Source organism: Camelus dromedarius, chromosome 26 (genome assembly GCF_036321535.1).
Source record: "Camelus dromedarius isolate mCamDro1 chromosome 26, mCamDro1.pat, whole genome shotgun sequence".
In the NCBI taxonomy this organism is placed as follows: Eukaryota; Metazoa; Chordata; class Mammalia; order Artiodactyla; family Camelidae; genus Camelus; species Camelus dromedarius.
Window position 1 is genome coordinate 8,715,967 of NC_087461.1, and position 22,993 is coordinate 8,738,959.

The window sequence follows — 22,993 nt, forward strand, 5'->3', positions numbered from 1 at the left end:
GAGAGAACATTATAAAATAAGTGACAAAAGTATGATGATTATAATCAAATCATACTGCAAAAATATCTATTTTTTTATGCTGCTAAAAACGAGTACTCGCACAACACTGAATTTTGTAAGTGCAAAGGGAAATCAAGAAGTGAGCAAATTCGATCCCATAAAATATGCAAAGATGAATGCTTTTTGGCATCATTTCTCTGCTAGACATGCTTATATACATCAGATTAGACATGCAAAAGAAAATACTCTTACTCTCTCCAGTGAGTAAGAAAGATACTAATGAGATAGTCCCATTTTTGGAAACTGTCAAGACAACAGCACTTATGTCTAGTACCCAAATTTATTTACATAAAAGTGAAATTTTCTTCAAGACAGTCCTATATGAGAACAAATATATTGCAACGTGTTATGGTTCACTGTCTACTTTGACATGTTCTACCTCTAAAAATACAGTCAGAAAAACACAAGACCTGTCGTTCATACTGTGTGATAGACAACCTGCAGGTAATAATACAGAACACATTTTTGTTGTCCACCATTTCAGCCACTCACCAATTCACGTGCAGTTCATTTTCAAAGTGCAAGTCATACTGCCGAGTGAAATAAAGTAGTGAAACAGTTTTCAGAAATAAAATCCTTATTATTATATTATGTGTTCTCTACTTATGTTTTCTATGCTTTTTAGATTGTCCATCAAATCTGATAAAGTCAAGGCTTCTGTTTTCAAGAATGTCCAACCCTAATCCATGCTAAGATGTGTCAATGTATATTATACCTTTCTCTTTCTTTCCAAACATCATATTCTTTTAAGGTCAGCATTTCTTAGACTTTTATGAGTCCAGTCTTTTCAGCATCCAGTAATCCTCCCAGTGGTCACATAACATATGGTGAGCATCTGGTCTCCCCTCACCTCGAGGTTTAAGTCATTCCCAGAAACATCAAGTCCAGGCCGTGCGTGAGTGTTGCAGGTTAAGTATATTTCAGTGAGTCCTGTCTGTTCCCAAGTTACATTGGAAAGGCATGTTATTTTTAAGTTTTGGTTGCTTATGCAACAGAAAATTATTGAACAGACTAGGCCCACTTTAAATTGAAAGTCTTTTTCTAGTCATTTGCAGTAGTAGAGGCTAAGAAAGGTTATATTAAGGTGATACTATAGTTATGACAATCATATATTAGAAGGTGAACTAGGGAAAGGCCCTAAAATATGTAACTATAGGACAGGGTATTATGAATTTAATTGGATATATGAATAATAATAGTAATAATAATAATATAGCTTGATAAAGGTTCAGAACGTTTTGAAATCCAAACCAAAACAACACAAAAACTTCTCGTACAGGTACTATGGAGCTATTTCAAGTTTTTGCAATATGGTTAATCCCCTCTGCAGTCCCTATGCTGAGATTTCCAGACAAAGAAAATGATTTCTGCCCGCTGGGAATTTGATTTGCTGCACAGGCTTCTGGTGAACTCTTAGAATCCACAGATCTCCTGAAACATGCAATTTATTGTGTATAGGTATATTTAATCCATGACAGTGTATAAATACCATACAATAGAAGGGGGTTCCTGATCCCATAATACTAAGAAATCCAAGGAGTGATCGAAATTCTGAACTGCATAGCAGATCTTTTGACATTTTTAAACTAACAAGATTTGGAGTTAGAGGACCAGCATTTAGTTCAGTATCTGCTGCCTTCCTTGCTATTAACTTGAGCAAATTATATCATTAGCCAGTTTCCTCCTCTATGAAAAAGGCTAAATATGGAATACACCAGATAGTGTTATGAGGATTACATGAAGTAACACGGGTAAAGCTCTTGGGGCAGTCTCTGACATAGAGCAGGTCTTCAGAAAGCGGTAGTGGTGATGGTGATCTTGATGATAGAGGGAGAAATTAAAAGAAGGAGGAGAATTTGAAGAGAGCGATGGTAATAGATATTAGGTTTCTCAGTAAACTCCAAGAACCCCCAAATATAGAGAGATGGATGAGAACAATCATGTACTACTTTATGCATACCATTCGCTAGTGGATAAATAAACTTAATTTTATCCTCCCAGAAGTCCTATACAGAAGGTCATCCTCACTTTAAACATGGAAAGTTTTATACTTAAAGTACCCAGCCCAACATGAGTCATTAACTAAGCCAGGTATCCCAGAGGGAAACATCAGGACTCACGTGGCTGTCAGTCTCCCCAGCAATCCACCACGGAATAGCCATCACTTTCCTAGCCTCCATACAATTGAGAAAGAAAAAAAATATATGTATATATATATATATAGTGTGTGTGTCTCATTGCTAATTATTTAGATTTAAGTTTAAAAGTCACTATTGTATTTTATACTGATCACTTGTCCAGCTTATATGTGATTTCCTGATTGTCCCAAGTAATACACCAGAATGGGATTGGACATGAATCCTTTCCAGAATGTTTCCATGTAGTTAATTATGAGTTTATTTGGCCTCCAGGCACATGGAGTATAGTATAAACATATACTATAACATATTCTTAAACATATACTGTGAGTTTGGTGTTCGTTCTAACATTCTCAACAACCCTACGAGATCGGTTTGATCTCAGCAACCCTATTTTAACCTCATTCGACAGAGAGAAACCCGAGGCGCTGAGAGATTAACTACCCTACTGTATATTACACAGCTAATAAACTGAGCTGGGATTTCAGCTCAGGTGGTCTGGCTCTGGTGCCTGCAGCCTTCACAGCTAAGGAAGCTACCTGTATTATTTATTATGATGTATCCAGTGCCTAGCTGAGTGCCACACATTGAATCAGGGCTCATAATAGATGTGCTGAATTACAAATCAAAAACAGCAGAAGTATCTATGACATATTGATGCTATGATGGTCCCACCAGGGAAGACTGGTATCTTACAAGAGAGAAGGTGTTGGGAAAAAAAAAAAAAGCCAAGAAGAGCAACTGGGGGATTAAATGAGTAGGGAAATTGATAGGTCTTAGGGGGTCGGGGTTGTGTAGTGATGATAAAAGAGACAGTGTAAAGGAAAGCACCACGAGGAGAAATCACTAACCACTTCTACAGCCATAACTGCGTGAAAATATGTAGCTGCTTTTTAACGTACAAACAAAGCATCTTTGAAAATAAGTGTTTGTGCTAACCTAGAACTCGAGAATGATACAAGCAGCAGACTAAGCAGGGCCAGACAAAGAGGATCAATTTGAGCTGTGCTGATGTCCATCATGGACGTGCAGGTCGGACATGTGCGTGCACACGAGTGACATTTTATCAAAACAAGTCACCCACGTGAAGCACTTGTCTGCCGTGATACAGTGACGGCTGGGTGGAACTGAAGACATGTTTCAGTAAAGAAAAAAAAATTCAGTATAATCACAGATATGTCCTGCAGACACATTCTAAATAAGTAGATTGTCCCTAATGCAGGAGAGAAAAAAAGTCTTCTCTTGTGATCAAGCACTGGGGTTGTAAAGAACATGAACATGTCCAGGACAGCAGGGGCCATTGAATGAATTTGAGGGGTACAGGAAATAGCCTGAATTCTTGTGCTTCTAGCAGCTAGGAAGCAATTTACCCTCAGTGATTGGACTTAATGCAATGACTAACAGTAACATGTCCCCATTCCTCCCAATAATATTTCTAATTAACTGGTTTTTGTGATGCTTCCTTTTAGAGTGTCCAGGAGGTTACTGCAGGAACGGCGGGACTTGTATAGTGGAGAAAATCGGTCCTATGTGTCGGTAAGAAGCATTGCCTTTTTTTTTTTTTTTTTTAACATTTATTATAGTTGGCTTATTTTTCTTGAGGCTGATACAACAGAACATCAATGAACATACAGTTACTGAAGTAAAGATAATGGCTAATGGCACTATTTACATTTATCTGCCTGAATAAGAAAGGAAGATGTGAGTGTATTTTACAAAAATACCAATTACTTCACATGCTTTTATGTCTCCCAACATTTTATATTGTACGGGATATATAGTTTTAATAATACTCATTATTCCTTGTTTTTAATATTCATGTCAGGTTATAAAAAGATTTTATGTGGGTATCATCCTATTTGAGGTGAACTTAGCGTCTGTATTTCCTCTCTCTTTTTATTTCAAATTCCAGATTTTTCTTTTCTAACGAGCAGGATAAAATTAATTCGTAAATAAAATCTTTTTTAGGTTTATTCAGTGGATGTTTATGAGTAGCTGAAGTTAAGGTACAGATAAGGAATACATTTGCATACTTAAAGCAAAAATAAACAAAAACCAGTTTTTGTGATTTCTTCTGGGAATTATTTATATTGCTTATCAAAGATGGCTTGAGTTTTGTTCTCTCACCTTTAGGGAATTGTGCAAAGCAGTGTCATAAATTCCAAAGGAAGTGATGCATATTCCATTATATTTGTGTTTATGACTTTTTAATCTCGCCGACCAGTGGATATATTACTTTGCTTATTAGAGGCATGGTTGCAGATTGATACACAAGTCGTAACAAAGCATGCAGAAGTCTCTGGAAAACACTGATTAATAGTTGTTTAAATTCTTATATCCTCTGAGTCAACAACCATATTTTAGGAAAAGTTGTTTATCCCTAAAAAAGCAAAAACCTCTACCAATTAAAACAGCAACCAAAAATTCTATGATGAGATAGACAGTGTTTTAACACTGTTGAAATGGAAATATTAGTGGGTTTCTTGAAGTATTTAGCTCTCATATTCATGACATAATTTATCCCACAACATCTTAACGAAATTGTACTCTTCCCTGAATCATTTTTTTTAATGGGAATTAAACTTAACACAAACTATAACTCGATGGAAAGATGGGATGCGTAATGTTAATTTTTAAAAATCTCTTGAGAGAAATTGAGAATGTTGGCATAATGTTTACTGAACAGCAGCTGAGTGGGTAATGTTACCTAGGGTCAACTGTTTACAGTAAGGAGGCTTGAACTTTTGTCTTCTTTATGTTATTTATGTTTTTGTCTTCTTTCTTGCTAGGCAAGAAAGCTCCCGACCGTAGTTAGGCTCAGCTGAGCAAGCAGAGTTTTACATTCTTGGCAACAGCTTTGTGTATTTAAATAAACTTTAAAAATTGAAATCCAGATGGTGATGTCCAAAACTTGTTTCTCTCAAGTGAGAAAACTCTAATGTGGGAGAGGAAGCTGGGACAGGACTTTTGAGAGAAAGATGGACTAAAGAAAGGAAATCAGTGCAGCAAAATGTGTAACAGAATTCACTCACCAGAAAGCTACTCAAATATTTTAATATATTATTTTTGATAGTAAATGATGCTTTCCAAATAGCTAAATAGCTGTCACTGCCATTAATATAAACAGACTGTCTGGAATGAGGGCTATCTACTTACATGGGGGTGAAAAAACAACTTTTGAAAATTCTTTTTCATGTTGTAAAATGGTAGTCTCTTCATTTAAATGTTCGTTTCTTTAAAACTGAACAGCAAAAGTGATACATGTGCATTGTAATCAAGTCTTTTAAAAACATGAAGTAGTGCATGAGGCAAAAAGTAGAAACCTCAGCATATAAATCCCACTTTTCAGTTTTATGCCTTCCATCCACGTGGTTTTCCTTTCACAAACACCAACACATGTAAGCACACGTGTCTCTTACAGAAATGTGAATTACGCTTTATAATACACTTTGAACTGTGTGTTTTTTTTAATCTCTTCATGAAATATCGTGCTGTTCTTCCATGTCAGTAACATGACTCTAGCCCCACTGCTTACTGGCTGTGTAGTGTTGGGTGTAGACCCCCGCTTACTGGCTGTGTAGTGTCAGGCATGTACCCCCCGATTACTGGCTGTATCGTGTTGGGTAAAACTCTTCATCAGACTGTTTCCATCTCTTCTTTGGTAAAATCGAGAAAATAACAGCACCTGCCTCATAAAGTCATTGTGAGATTTAAAGGGGTTAATATGTGTAAGACGTTCTGACACATAAAACACATTCTAGAAAATCTAGCCATCAGTATTATTATGTCACTGATTTTAGTCTGTGTGTTATACACCATTTAATATATAGGCTTGTCATCATTTAATTAACCCTATTAATCCTACTAATGGTTGTTTGGTTCCTAAATATTTTGTTTCACATCTTGCAATACCCATCCTTTGACTTACCTTGCACAACTCCTTCTTTGAAGCATAACATGTCTTACTAAACTGTCAAATAACAGTGTAAATTATTTCTAATTGCACTTAGTGTCAGATTCATTTCCAATTACATTTCATGTCCAGTTCATTTGTCAATTACAGGCACTCATTTTTGGATTTAAGATTAAATGAAAACAGCTTTAGGGTACAGTTTTAGAGTAACTCTCGGGCACTGTGGAAAGGTGTTGGCTTTATGTCAAACCCTATTCTCTCATTCCCAGGAGTGGGAATTCATTATCTTTGTCACCCAAAGAAGTAAGGACGAAGACCAAAGCTCACCTCTCATCCAGGCCATTGTGAACACAAGAATTTCATGGTTCCCCAAGGAAGCCAATCACAAAAGCTGTTGGATTTCCTCTTGGGATCTAAGGTGACTTGAGAAAGAACCTTCAGGTTTTAATCTATACCCAGAGAAGAGAGACTTTATAAGGTCATTTGTGTTGCTAGGAGCTATAATTATCCACAGAGTAGAAACTACTAGGTGAACCATGATTTCCCATTGCTTGAAAAATACCAACAGTTTGGCATCTTTGAGGGCTGAAGAAGCAAAGCATGAGCCAAAGGAGGTAAATTATCCCTCCTCTAATGAGGCTTGATTATTATACTATTTTGATACATCAATATATTAGAAAAATAGACTGGGCTATGAATATAAATTCCAAACTAATATGGAGGGCAGGAAAGAAGTTACAAGACAGAAAAAAAAGTCAAGTTAGTCAGGCTAAAAGAGAGAAATAGGAAACAGCATCAAGTTAAAATACATATATAATTATATTATATATTTATTTCATGTATTTCCATGATATAAATATTATATATTATGTTTATGTTTCATATATATTTAGTTTTAAACAAGAACTGTATCTAGAAGAAGAACTGAAACAAAAGCTAAGACAAAAGATTTGGCAAATGAAAGTAAAATAAGCAGTAATCACCTTATTAATATAAAAAAAGCACAAAATTATAGTATAGGCACACTTTTAAAAGGGTGTATTGTTAAATTAAAATGATACACTCTAAAAAGTTACAACAGGCAAGAATCTCTATGAATCAAACAATACAGTAACAAAATACAGAAATCAAAAATTTCTAAATATTCTGAGAGTATTTAATTTAAAATATTTAATATTAAAAAAACAGAAAACTATGTGCATATGCATATATACACATTTATAAGTATGCATGTGAGTATATATATATCACTTTATACTTCACATAATTTTGTTTAAAACAAAGAATGTTATTTTCTTAACTCTATGGAACACATTGTCAATATAATCAGTTATTTGACCAAAAAGGAACACCCTAATAAAATCCTAGGTGTTATGTCTCTGTCACTTTATTAACTGTAGTCTAATAAAGCAGGGAATCAAAAATAGAGTGATGACAAAAGAAAGAATACATTTTGTAAATCTAGGAAACTTTTTTTTTTAACTTTTTTTATTGAGTTGTAATCATTTTACAATGTTGTGTCAAATTCCAGTGTACAGCACAATGTTTCAGTTATACATGAACTGCCAAAGCATTACTGAAGAAAAAGAAAGAGGCTGGAGGAATAACTCTCCCAGACTTCAGACAATACTATAGAGCTACAGTCATCAAGACAGCATGGTATTGGTACCAAAACAGACATATAGACCAATGGAATGGAATAGAGAGCCCAGAAATGAACCCACAAACTTTTGGTTAACTCATCTTCGACAAAGGAGGCAAGAATATACAGTGGAATAAAGACAGTATCTTCAGCAAATGGTGTTGGGAAAACTGGACAGCAGCATGTAAATCAATGAAGATAGAACACTCCCTTACACCATACACAAAAATAAACTCAAAATGGATCAAAGACTTAAACGTAAGACAAGATACAATAAACCTCCTAGAAGAAAATATAGGCAAAACATTATCTGACATACATCTCAAAAATGTTCTCCTAGGACAGTCTACCCAAGCAATAGAAATAAAAGCAAGAATAAACAAATGGGACCTAATGAAACTTAAAAGTTTCTGCGCAGCAAAGGAAACCATAAGTAAAACAAAAAGGCAACCTATGGAATGGGAGAAAATTTTTGCAAATGAAACCGACAAAGGCCTGATCTCCAGAATATATAAGCAGCTCATACGACTTAATAACAACAAAAAAAACACCCAATCCAAAAATGGGCAGAAGACCTAAACAAGCAATTCTCAAAGGAAGAAATACAAATGATCAATAGGTACATGAAAAAATGTTCAATATCACTATTTATCATAGAAATGCAAATCAAAACTACAATGAGGTATCACCTCACACCAGTCAGAATGGCCATCATTAAAAAGCCACTAATGACAAATGCTGGAGAGGCTGTGGAGAAAAGGGAACCCTCCTACACTGTTGGTGGGAATGCAGTTTGGTGCAGCCACTGTGGAAAACAGTATGGAGATTCCTCAAAAGACTAGGAATAGACTTAACATATGACCCAGGAATCCCGCTCCTGGGCATATATCCAGAAGGTACCCTACTTCAAAATGACACCTGCACCCCAGTGTTCCTAGCAGCACTATTTACAGTAGCCAAGATACAGAAACAACCTAAATGTCCACTGACAGATGACTGGATAAAGAATTTGTGGTATATTTATACAATAGAATACTATTCAGCCATAAAAACCAACAACATAACACCATTTACAGCAACATGGATGTTCCTGGAGAATGTCCTTGTGAGTGAAGTAATCCAGAAAGAGAAAGAAAAATACCAAATGAGATCACTCATATGTGGAATCTAAAAAAAAACAAAACCAAAAACAAACATAAATACAAAACAGAAACAGACTCATAGACATAGAATATAAACTTGTGGTTGCCAAGGGGGTGGGGGTGGGAAGGGACAGACTGGGATTTCAAAATGTAGAATAGGAAACTCTTATATTAGAAAGGCCCTTTAACCTGGAATTTAAAAGACAATAAAAATGGTGACTTCTCATTTCTCAACTTCTCGACATGGTGCTGTTTGGTAGGGAGTCCCTCTTTCTCTTTACCTACTCTGGGGTATCACTGGCCGTCCCTCTTCACTGTTATTTACTGGTTCCTTCTCTTTCCCCAGTGTCTAAATATTGGAGTGCTCCAATCCTCAGTGCTTGAAATCATTCTCTTTTCTGCCTACCCTCATTTTACTGCATGATATAAGCTTGGATTAATTTACTGACTTTTGGCATACAGTTTATCAGTGACCTATTCCGCTAAATTCCACATTCTTAAACTCACTTGCCAAGAAGACACCAGATTACATCTGGGTATCTATCTAACAGGTATCACAAATTAACACGTCCAAAAAGGTTTTGCCTAGACAGGCCGTATTCTCCTCTTTCTCCAAGCTTTGCGCACACTGTTTCCTCTGCCTAGAGTTTTCTTTTTCTACCTGATTTTCCCAAATGATGCCTTTTAATGCTTTAAGATCCAGTATAAATGGCATTTTCTCTGGGAATCCTTTTCCATATCAACCGGGGAGAATGGCTCATTGTTCCTTATGGGCTTCTCTATTGTTTCCCTCATTACGTTATTTTACAAGTCTTTGTTTTACTAAATTACCTATTGAAAACCTGCCTTGTCTATCCTATTAAGAAACATATTTCTAATACAATTTTATCTTTTATGACTATCAAAACTGTTTTGCTCAATTTTTACTAGTTTTATACGTAAGAGTAACTCTTGGACAGTTATGGTCATTGAAAATCTTTTTTTGAATATATATATTTATTGAAGTATAATCAGTTTACAATGTTGTGTCAGTTTCTGGTGTACAGAATAATGCTGCAGTCATACATAGACATACATATATTCGTTTTCATATTCTTTTTTACCATAGGTTACTATAAGATAGTGAATGTATTTCCCTGTGTTATATACTATGAACTGGTTGTTTATAGATTATACATATATTAGTTAGTATCTGCAAATCTCAAACTCCTAATTTAGCCATCCTATCCCCTCCCCCTCACTGGTAACTATAAGTTTGTTTTCTATGTCTGTGAGTCGGTTTCTGTTTTATAAATAGGTTTATCTTTTTTTTAAGATACCACATATAAGTGATATCATATGGTATTTTTCTTTCTCTTTCTGGCTTACTTCACTTAGAATGGCATTCTTCAGTCCATCCATATTGCTGCAGATGGCATTATTTTATTATTTTTAGTTGCTGAGTGGTATTCCATTGTATAAATATACCACAAATTCTTTATCCAGTCATCTTCAGTGGACATTTAGGTTGTTTATGTATCTTGGCTATTGTAAATAATGCTGCCGTGAATATTGGGGTGCATGTATCTTTTTGAATTAAGGTCCTCTCTGGATATATGCCCAGGAGTGGGATTGCTGAATCTTATGGTAAGTCTCTTTTTAGTTTTTTGTGGAATCTCCATACTGTTTCCATAACGGCTGCACCAAGCTACACTCCCACCAACAGTGTAGGAGGGTTCCCTTTTCTCCACAGCCTCTCCAGCATTTCTCTTTTGCAGACTTTTGAATGATGGCCATTCTGACTGGTGTGAGGTGATACCTCATTGTAGTTTTGATTTGCACTTCTCTGATAATTAGTGATATTGAGCATTTTTGCATGTGCCTATTTGTCATTTGTATGTCCTCATTGGAGAATTGCTTACTTAGGTCTTCTGCCTATTTTTGGATTGGATTGTTTGTCATTTTCTTATTAAGTTGTATGAACTATTTATATATTCTGGAAATTAAGCCCTTGTGTATCTCATCCTTTGCAAATATGTTCTCTCGTTCCATAGATTGTCTTTTTGTTTTGTTTATGGTTTCCTTTCCTGTGTAAAAGCTTATAAGTTAATTAGGTCCCATTTGCTTAATTTTGCTTTTATTTCAATTGCCTTGGTAGACTACCCTGGGAGAACATTGCTACAATTTATGTCAGAGAATGTTTTGCCTATGTTTTCTTTTAAGAGGTTTATTGTATCTTGTCTTATGGTTAAGTCTTTAAGTCATTTTGAGTTTATTTTTGTGTATGGTGTGAGGGAGTATTCTAACTTCACTGATTTACATGCAGCTGTCCAGTTATCCCAAGACTATTTGCTAAAGCGATCGTCTTTACTCCATTGTATGTTCTTGCCTCCCTTGTCAAAGATTAATTGACCAAAAGGTTGTGGGTTTATTTCTGCACTCTCTGTTCTTTTCCACTGATCTATGTGTCTGTTTTTGTACAAATACCATGCTGTTTTGATGACTGTAGCTCTCTAGTATTATCTGACATCTGGGAGGGTCATTCCTCCAGCTTCATTCTTTTTCTTCAGTGTTACCTTGGCAATTCTGGGTCTTTTGTGATTCTATATAAACTTTAGAATTATTTGTTCTAGTTCTGTGAAAAATGTCCCAGGTAATTTGATAGGGATCACATTAAATCTGTAGATTGCTTTGGGTAGTATGGACATTTTAACAACATTAATTCTTCCCATCTAGGACCATGGATATCTTTACATTTCTCTAAGTCATCTTTAATTTCCTTAGTCAATGTTTTGTAGTTCCCTGCTTATATGTCTTTCACTTCCTTGGTCAGATTTGTTCCTAAGTATTTTATTTTTCTGGATGCAATTTTAAAAGGGATTGTTCTTTTATTTCCCTTTTCTGATGTTTCATTGTTGGTGTAAATAAATGCAACTGATTTCTGTATGTTACTCTTGTGTCCTCCTACCTTGCTGAATTCTTTTATCAGCTCTAGTAGTTTTTTTATGGAAAAAAATTTTTAAAAGCTGTATTTTGCTGCATAATAAGTTTAAACATAATCAAAGGCTTTACAGTTTAAAATATATTAAATTAAGATAAAAATCTATTGGAAAGAGAAATCAAAATAGTATTTAAGGAAGAAAAGGAACAATTAAAAATTCTAGCTATTAAAGACAAACTTTTTCACGTATTTTTTGTTGGAAGATAATGTGTATCCAATCACCATAGAATTTACATTTCAATGTCTACATTTAAAAGAATGGTCTAAGAGTTTTATTTATAGTAGGCTGGGGAGTGTATTCTTTGCAAGTGCTTAAAGTTAAAATTAAAAAAAATTAACTTTGACTTAAAATGAAAGGGACTGCAGAGTTTTTCAAAAATGTTTGGGGAAATGTGTGAGCAAAACTTTTGAAGACCATTGTCCTAGAAAATAAAGGTCATGTTTTCCATACTTTTTAATGACTAGTTACAAATTCAAACCTGACATTGTAGGAGCTATTTGAATAATATATTCAATGAAGGATGGATGAATGAATATAAATGGAAAGTTCTGAAATTTTAAGGAAAAGTATCTGTACTTTTAAATATGTTCTTAAATTATTGAGATGAACAAATGACCATAACCCAGACTACCAACCACAAAGGAACTGCTGGGTACTTTCTATATAGGCGGTGAGAAGTATATTGTGCTTCTTATACTAAAAAGAAATTGCTCTCCAGTTTGTAGGACAGAATGAATACAAAAAAAGAAAAAAAAAATCACTCATTAAAGAAACTCTACTACAATGACAGAAGAGGGTGCTCTTAAACTAGGAATCTTGTAAACTGTCTCAAATCCTCAACCTTAGGCTTGAAGTGAAGAGGAAATGCAGTTCCTATCTCTACAAAGCCACTATTTAAAATAAAATTCAGCTTATAAACATTCTCCTTTCCCCACCAAAAAAAAAAAAAAAAAAAAAAAAGGAAAAAGTCAAGAAAAAAGAAACATGAAGCCAAGAAGAAAGTACTCCAAGATCCCAACTCCAAACTGAATTAAATATTGTCAGAAAAAAAAATTTAGAGATATGGGGAAAAAAAAATCTTAATTGAGAAATTCAAAGTCTGAATCAAATAAGAATTGATTGAACTCAGGAAAAAAAGTAAATAAAAAAGAAAGAAAAACTAAATTATAATTTTCCCAAAGGAGGATATATTCAAATTAAATTTATTAATTTGTGAGCCAAGGTGGGAAAATAACCAAGGGAAGGAAAATATAAAATAAAAAGAGTCAAAAAGAAAGTAGTTGAAATGGAAGATAAAGAACATGCATATACAGCTGGCCCTTGAACAGCATGGGTTTGAATTGCATGAGTCCACTTATGTGCAGCTTTTTTCCAATAAAGATGTACCACAGTCCTATACAATTCATGGCTGATTAAATTCCTGGTGTGGCATCTCAGATCCAAAGGGCCAACTGTAAAGTTATACACTGACTTTCAAGTGTGCAGGGGTTGGCGCCTCTAAAACCGAAGTTGTTCAAGAGTCAGCTGGATTTTCGGTCCCTAAAGAGGAATACAAAATAATGGAACATAATTAATATTTAAAAATATAATCCAGGAAAACTTTCAGAAATGAAAGAAGACCTGAATTTACTTAATGAAAGGGCCAACAGTTACCTGGGAAATTTGACACAAACCCAGCAACTCTAATATATATTTAAGTAAAAATATTAGGCTTTAAACCAAAGAAAAATATCCTCGTAGCCTCTAGGGAAAAAGACCAAATAATAAGGACAAGGGATTAGTCAAGCATTTAACTTCAGAAAGCAGAGAGACACAGAAACATTGTGATTTTCTCCAGAGTTGTAAAAAAAAAAGAATAGTCTTTGACAAAATTCAATATCCAGTCCTGATTTTTAAAAAAGCACTAAGGAAAATATGAATTGTTGCTTCCTTAATATGATAAAATATAAATTCCTTATTCCTAAATTCAGCATCTTAATAGATATTACCTAACACAGGTTTGGCTGCTCACCACTCAAAAGCCAATAATTGAGAGGCAAGTGTCAGTAGAAAGGAAAGATGCTTTAATCAGAAAAGCTGGCAATTTGGGAAGAAGGTGGACTCATGTCTGAGATGAACTCTGAGGGTTCTGCTCAGCCATGACAGTTTTTAAAGGGAAAAAGCTGGGGAAGAATCTCATTGAGTCATTGAGGCAGGAGGTTGGGTTCTGCATCATTCTCCATTGCATGAAGACTGTCTGACTCCCTCTTCAGATATTATCTTGCCCATGTGATCTGCCTGTAGGATTGCTAAGGAATCTGTTTGGGGGAGAGAGTTAGTAATTCATATTCTTACTTCTTTTTATCTGGGGAAAGAATCTACAGGTTAGACAAGGCATGGTGTGCATTCAGGAGAGTGTAAGTCAGGAGTTAGTTTAAATTGCTTAATGATTTCATTCCTAGAAATAGGTTCTTTCACAGTTAGAGGGGGACAGAAATGGGCAGACAGGAAAGGGGCAAAAGATCTGCTTTCATAGAGAATCACAAAAGGCATTTCCATTAAGATGTTAGGAACAAGGCAAATATGACCACTGTCTTCACTGACATTGTATGGGAGGCAGTAGGCAGTACAATTTGACCAAAACCAAACCAAAACAAAACAAAAAAAAAGAAGCATAAGAATTAGGAAGTAAGTTAAATTATCATGATAGTGTATCTGCAAAGCCCTAGAAAATTAATCATAAATATTCATTCAAAAATCAGAAACAATTCAGTAATTAAGGCTAGAGGGTATAGAATTATTATTCAAAATGCAATAGTTTACGTACACAAATGAAACTCAAGAAGAAAATGAAATAGGAAACCCTATGAACAACAAAAACAAACAAACAAAAAATTAAAATAAATTTAATAAAAACAAAAGCAAGCCTATAGGATAAAAACAATCCCAAAAGACTTGAACAAGTAGAAAAACATTTTGTTTTCTGGGTAGCTGACTCAACATCTTAAGAACTTTAGTTCTCCCTAGGTTAATTTGTACATGTAACACAACCTCTACAAAAATACTCCCAAGTTTTTTGTAGGGGTAAACAATTTGATATTAAAGTTCATATGGAAAAATAAACATGGAAAGGAAAACTAGTTAAACATTGAAAAAGAGAAGCTGTAAGAGGTTGAGTAGCCCTACTGGTACAAACAGAATTAAGGCCTCATTATTAAAATAATACAGCACAGGACATTATAGGTATTTCTCACTAATAGACCAGAGCGAAAGGTCCCAATTGCATATGGAAATTTAATAAACATGAAGATGGCATCTGAAATCACTTGATAGGATGGACTTGCAATCAGTGGCAACTAGATAGCTATCTGGAAAAAGATAAAAAATTAGAACCATATCTCACACCATACACACATAAAAATAAACTTCAGGTAGATCAGAATTCAAAGTGAAACCATCCACATACTAGAGTAATACATGATGAATTTCTCTATACTCTACATGTCCAAATGCAATCAAATATAATACTGAGAAATTCGACTACATAAAAACTTGGTTAAAGAGAATCTTTTGCATGGCACAAAAAATACCATGTCCAACATCAAAAGGCACAAGGCAATCTGAATGAAAATGCCTGTATCATATATCTCAGAAAAAGGATAAATACCACTAATACTTAAAGAACTATTTTAAAATACGGGGAAAGCCCAAGCATATTAAAAACTAGACAATGATCAGTTCAAAAATATATAAAATTGTACTTAAATGTATGAAAAAAAATTCAGCTTCATTCATGAGATAAAAGATGAATTAAAACCATACTAAGATGCTATTTCCCGCCTCTCTAATTAGCAACGTATTCTGTTGGTAAGGATGTGAAGAAACAAGCATTTTGCTAGTGGAAATGCAAATTGATATACTTTTTATGGAAATGAATTTGGCAATATCTAACAAAACTACATGTTCATTTACTTTTTGAACCTAACACTTCTAGAATTTATACTGTTGGCACAGCTTCAACACTATGAGAATGCATGACCACAAGGTTACTCGCTGTAAGCATTTTTATAGTTTTAAAATATTGGAAACCACTTAAATGCACATAAATAAGAAAATGGCTAAATAACCTATGGTCCATCCATACAACAGAGTATAATTGGAATATGGAGCAGTGAGAAATGTCCCTTCGGCCAGTTGTGGGGCAAGCTAAAGAAAAGTGAAAATATGTGGTTATAGTTTCTAGAACTAGTCTACAGCTTTTCTTTCATTTGAATTGAATGTTAAAAATCTGAGGTGTGTTGTTGTCACATGTCAGGCACCTCTTAAGTGTTTGGCATGCCACTGGCCTTCACATAAACCTATAGGGCAGATGATATAGTGTCTAATTTGGCAGGTAAGGAGATGAGGCCATGACATTAAGTAATTTTCTGAAAGATTGTGTTGGCATTCTGATTTAAATGGTAGCCCTCAGTCTTCTGGCCAGTACTTCTGCCCTCCTGAGTTATCAACCCTCATGGTGTGTTGCCTCTTTGGAGATTTGACTGGGTGGCTTGTGATTCTATGATTGCAAAGTTCCGAGTACAGATCTAAACCAAATGCCTGAAGAAAGTCTAGAACTAAGCTTTATTTGCGCTCGGCTGTTTTTTGTTCATTAACACACCATGCAGTTCCATTCTTATGAGTGTTCATATTGTCCCTTTTTGACTGTTTTACACTTGCTCAGCTTGACTACCTGAAAAACTTCAGATTCATCTTTTACGTCCCAGCTCATAGAGAACCTCCTCTCTGTATCTCTAAACCCACATGCATATGAGCCATATCCTGTATGCAGTGACAAAAGAGGACAGAAAAAAAAAAGAGGACAGGGTTGTGACCCTAAAACCAGATAAACCTGGATTTGGGCATGAACTCCATTCACCACTTAATTAACTCCATGACTTTGAATAAATCACCTACCCTTTTTCTAAGGGGGGAGGAGAAAAATGAACATTTGTTAAAAAGTCAAAATTCTCTGCCATGATGGAGCTATGAGTTGAAAAGAACTTCTGTACTGCTGAAATGTATGATTCATAATTGTTTTATTTACTTAAGAACACTTTTTAAAATGTATCTAAGTGGGAAGCACTAGTAATCTGTTCATCAATTTCTTATTTAACATCATTGAAATTATCTCCATAGCAACCAACAGTGGTTCTTTACTGGTAGAATACAGAACAAATTATCAAAATTTAAGATCATGGCCTCTGTTATTTTTTCAAATGTAGCACTCAAGTGTTAAACGCTAACACTTTGAAGGCTTTGTTAATGAAAATTATTTCAAAGTTTTAAGAAGTCAATTTAAAGAGGAGGGCATTTAGATATCCTTTGTGTAGTACACTTAAGAGGCCGTGTAGTTGTGTTTTTTTCATATCCAACACAGGGAAGAGACAATTTTATGAGAAAATATAAATCACCAAATTTGGCCCAGGAAGAGGTGTTAAAGTTGAGTAGATTGAATGACATAGTAGAATTTTGAAAGTCTAAGATGTAGTCCCTGTCTTCCAAAAATTTGAGTGTGTATGTCTGTTTAAAAAACTGAAAATATTTTTCCATAAAGCTAGGGATAAGGGGGAAAAAAATCTACAGCCACTGAGATTATGCTGTTTGCTCAACAGGTTTTAGCCAAAGGAACAAGCAAAAAGAAGTAAGAGATAAGCATATTGAAAAAGAAGAAACACAAATACTGTTGCAAATATTCACGGCCTAGGAAATTCAAGCAAATTAACCGTGACACTGTTAGAATAATAATAAAAAAAAGGGTCCAGCAAGGTAGATGGATACAAAATAAATACGCAAGACTAAGTAAATTTCCTTTTCACCAGTAAGAACAATACTTGAACAAGATAGTTAGAAAAGAGCTCCATTCTGAAATAGCAGTGTTATTATAATACATTCAGGCCTATACTTAACAGTAAATGTTTAAGACCTTCATAAAAAAAAAACCTGAAGTCTCAGATGAAGAATACTCAAAGACTTGATGAAATGGATAAGAAAAAAGTGAATGAACTTACTTTCTAGCATTAGCAATATTCAATAGTGCACACGTGACAATTAGCAAAGGGCATTTTTAGTGTTTTAGATGTTTGTTTTTGAAATAGACCAGTGGATCTTAATGTTCACCCTGAAAAATAAGTATAATATTTAAAGAGAAAATGAAGGATTGGTATTTGCTGTACTCGGTATCAAAGCTTGCTATAAAGTCATGGTAGTAAATATTGTTGAGCTTGGACAGAAATAAACAAATAGACTATTGGAGCAAAAGGAGGAGCCTACACAAAGTTTGGTGTAGCTATGTGAAATTAATCTAAAATAGGTAGAATTTCAAGTTGGTGAGAATGGATGGGTTGGATGTGTAATAATTGGTATTAGAACAATTTGTTAGCCATTTATTTAAAATATAAATGGTCATTGACATTATACCCAAGGAATTAATCCCAGATTTATTGAAAGTATAAACAGGGAAAACTTATAAAAATACTTACAGAAAATATACAACAAGGGAATATTTTTAAATCTTGAAGACTGGAAGTCATTTGTAAGCTTCCTAGCAGCCATAAAGAAAAGATGAACAGGTTTGGACATTTGACCACATGGATGGTTCCTAAACCGAAATAAAACTGCAGTAATGGTGAAAGACACCATAAACAATTTAAAAAAAAAAAACAAAACACAGTAACAGGCCATAAGAAAGATATACAATATATGCTATAGATAGGAACTAGCTATACCATAATGTGGTGTTCTCTCAGAGCAATAAAAGTTGTGCAATAAATGATAGACAAAGATTATTTGCCAAAGAAGGAATATAAATGGTCAACCCATATCTGAAAAATGTCAGCTTTCTTTAATAAATAAGTGCAAAGTTAAACCTTTGAAATCTTGGTTTAACCTGTCAAGGTGACTAAATAAAAAATTTAGTAATATCTGTTTTTTGTGACAATGTAGAAACCCTGGCCCACTTTTACACAGATTATGGGAATGTAACCTGTATACTTAGAAAAATGAACTTTTAGGAGAGGTAAAGTGCAGTATGCATTCGAGATTTTTAATATTCACAGTCTTAAACTCAGCCACCTCAATCCTAGGGAGCTAGCCTGCTGGCCTATTAATAAGAAATACACAGATAAATGTGTTGATATGGGGATTTTGCAGTACTATTTTGGAAACAAATTTAAATGTTCAAAACAGTGTATTGGGGTATTATATAATAATTTTTCAAATGGAAGTATAATTCCTGACATAGAAAAGTATCTGTATTGTTAGGAGAAAGATGCAAATTTCAAAATAACATGCACATTAAAATCCGATGCAAGGGAGAAAGTGTGTGAAACATATGTATGTGAAAATGAAAAACTAGTGTAGCAGCAGACACATCACAGTTTTTGGAGTTGTGAGTGACCTCTTTAGAAGGAGATTGGCTCTGGGAGAAAGGGCAATTTCATATTTTCATTTCTGCATTTTTGTTTAACAAGAGCTGCTTTTGTAGCTTAGAAGTGCATGTTTCAAAAAAAGTCTTAAGAATGGTTAAAATATTTAAAAGATAAAAACACCTCTTACAGTAAAAGGCAGAGCCAACTGTCTACCTTTTAACAGCATCTCTGAGATGAAATGGGCCTGCCTGTCGGTTTTCCTCCCCTGTTGTCAGAAAGCATTACACACTCTCTGCCTCGTGCAGAATCAGACAAGCCAGGCAGACCAGGAATGCGATTGAAGATGAAGCAAATAGCCTCTCTCACCAAGCCTCCCTCCCCGCCTCCTTCCCAGAGCTGGATTCCTCTCCGATCGCACATGCCCAGAGCGTCAGGAAAATCAAAAGCACAGGAATGCCTAGTTTTCCTTCTCTCCCTCTTTCCCAGAAAGAAAGCCTCCTGATGTGTTTGTGCACTTAACTGTCCGGTTGTTTTCAGACTGCCCGTGCCAGCCGTAAGCTTTCGCGGCTGAAAACTGCACGGCTTTGACCATTTGATGTCAGTGCCTCTTGAATGACCTGTTGCCTCATCCAGGGAGGGCACCCTCCGAGGAAGGACACGGCCCAGATTCCGTTCACTGGTCATTGCTGACAGCGATTTGTGATCCAGATATTTTCCAAAGTCTCTGGTATGACCTGACTGTTAAGTAGATATTTCTCTTCTCCTGGAAGAAAAGTGGTGGGTTATTTCTGGGGCAGTATCTAATGCCAAAGGACTGGCTTGAAAAGAGAGAACAAGAGATAACTGTCTATATTATAAAGATCAGGAACTCGAAAAAGCTCACTGCTTCACCAGTCCTAAAATAGCTGCATCAGAAGATGTTCCCTTTTCATCTACAGTTTTCACTTGATCCCTTTTCCTAGTCTGTGCACAACGGAACTTTAATGGGGTGGCTGCTGATTGGAAATGACATCCTTTCTTTCTTTGCCATGGTTGATGTGTGTGTATGTGTTCAATGCACTCTATTGAATGGGGGAGAGAGCCCAGCGGAGGTGCTTGGAGACCTGAGCTTCGGAGAATGCTGACAGAAAGTCATTCCTCAGTCTGAATTTCACAATTTCCCAAACCAGGCTCCCTAGTGGCGCTGGAGCCGCGGGCCATCCAGCTCTGCCCTGATCTTACGTAGCTTTTCTTCCTGCTCAGCCAGCAGGAGTTGAACTATGTCGGAGGAGACTCTTTTGTGCCGTTGCTAGGTGGCTGATCTGTGCTTTACAGAAACACAATCCAGCAAATGAGGTAGAACTTTTTGAACTTATCCCTCTTCCTAGTGAAATGTTGACAGATCTGAGTAGTTTGGTGCATTTTAATTTTGAAACCCCCTTGGGACTTTTCTTGTTGTCTGAAAGCCCTAGATTATGTTTGTCATTGCCTTAATCTGCTGTCCATCTGTGACTCTGAGATGTAGGGCATTGCTCTGCATACTCCGTAGAAAGACTTTGTTTCATTTTCTTCTTTTCACCAGGAGGAAGAATGGGGTGATGGAAATTGTTTGTCTCCAAGTTTAGGATTAAATTATGACCACTCATGATCGGTGGATAGATTTTAGATAAACTATAAGGCTGTAGGTCCCCATTATCCTTCTGTTTACTGTGTATTGAAAGATAAAGGGTTGTGGGAGTCAGATATAGGAAAACTAGAAAAAGTAACACACAATATGGAAAAATAATTTTATGCAAAGTATGATGGTGTTAGCAGAACTCCTTACTTGTCATTCCTCATGTGGGCAATGACTGACCGCACAAATGCATTGGAGGCAGCAAAAAAAAAAAGATAAAAGGAGGGAACATGAATTTAGATATTGAATAAAGAGAAGTGCATCCCTTTTGAATTTATTGCTCGGGGATCCAGAAGAGAAAGAAACACATAAGATCACTTCACAACAAAGCTTTTGTTTTAGTGTCACCACTATCTGACGATGTAGGGGACTAAAGTGGCATGCTTTCTGAATATGTATGGGGAGTTCTAATTTTGGAAAAAGAATCTTTTCTAATAATTCCATTTTTCGTTTTGTAGATAAAAGCTGAAAAACACTATTTTCTTCTTAGAATGTTAAAATCCAAATATGTTTAGTTTGAATAAAGACTTCAAACAGGAAATAAGGCTTTACATAGATTATTCTTTTTGTTGAAATTAAAAATCATAAGAAATTTTTCTGTAGCAATGTAAATTATAATGCATTGTCTTTTCCTATTAGTTGTGGGTTTTATGATGTGTAGTGAATACAAGTTATATACCTGTAAAGGTATATATTGATAAGTGGTATATAATATATCCTTTTAAGGTATATTTTTTCACTAGGATATATCACCATACAGAACAAATACATATCCACATTGACAAGTATTTTGCCTCAGTTTCCTTATTTGTTTTATGGTAAAACATCACAATATATAAAACGTAGTCATTTGTTGAACGTCAAGTATATGAAATATTGTGACATGCAAGAGAAGGAAGAATGGACTTAGAAGATCTGCTTTGATCACACTTAATAATTATGTACAGTATTAGCCGGGGACCCAACAGAAAAGGTAATTCACCCCAGATGGCTAAAATAGCAACACTTTCAAGAACTCTTACTTTAATGAAGGTTTGGGCAAGGTAAAGAAACAAGAGAGCAGCAAAAGCAGAAGGCCTAAACTGAGGGGACAAGGAGGAGGTCGTGGACACCCAGTTCCCAGTGACAGCTGGAACTGGGGGGGAGGGGACCTCATAGAGGGAATGATCATTGGGGAGGCACCTGCCCTGGCGGAGGAGCTGGAGGAAACCTACAAGTCAAACATATCCACGTTCTCTCTTCTCCCATCCTCCAGACTCTAGCTCCTGTCTCCCATTGGCTAGACGCAGCGGAAAACCAACAAGGGAACAAAGATAAAGATGTAATATGTAGGGCTTCTCCCAGGCCCCAGATGAGGGCAGAGAAGGGAGTGAGAGACAGAGAGACCTTGGTAAATCTCCTAGCCTCTCTCTACCATAGTGTACGTTTCCATTAGAAAACCCATCTAGCTTCTAGTAATACAGGCCTGGCTACAGTCACTTTAAAATTATTCTTAATAGTAATATTTTAGAGATAAGTAACTACTGGCATTGATTCGCATATTCAAAGATGACAAAACTAAACCCGTCATTCTTTTGACCTTACATTCTGGACCTGGTATTCCATCGTAACCCCTTCCAGTTACCTCAAAAAAAAAAAAAAAAAAGAAAAAAAGTGGGATAGAAGGGAAAAAGAGACTTAACCAGAAGTTCCACCAATTTCCACATATGTCTCATTTTCCTAAGAAATGGACTGTTGACAAGATATTCAGTGGAAGTTTAGATGAATGGAATAAAGATCAGTAAAATTATCAAGTTGTAAGATGTTGTGATTTCTTAAGACGCTTTGTGCAGCATCGAGGCTTTTAAAAGTGTTGAGAGAGGAATTTTGAGGGAGTGAATGTATGAAGATTTCGTGGCCACGCTGAGTTCTCCATCCCTCAAGGCAAAGCACAGTAAACTGGCTTCAGACAGACCCCTCAGAGAGCACTGGTAGGTTTCCTATAGTTTAAGAGCACACAGACTGGTGTTTGTCACGCACATGTGTTACTAAAGGTGGTTGGTGGTAGCTGCTGGCCTCGGGCAGCAGGGCGGAGT

The 22,993-nt window shown here is 35.6% G+C and overlaps 1 protein-coding gene across 2 annotated transcripts in view; it reads left to right on the forward strand.

The window, feature by feature from the left end:
• Positions 1–22,993, forward strand: part of MALRD1 (MAM and LDL receptor class A domain containing 1) — a 406,987-nt gene that overhangs the window by 321,030 nt on the left and 62,964 nt on the right. For both annotated transcript variants that reach the window (XM_031444727.2, XM_064479367.1), the window contains exon 33: positions 3,668–3,734. In XM_031444727.2, coding sequence (XP_031300587.2) covers positions 3,668–3,734 — 67 coding nt within the window. The remainder of the gene's footprint in view (positions 1–3,667; positions 3,735–22,993) is intronic.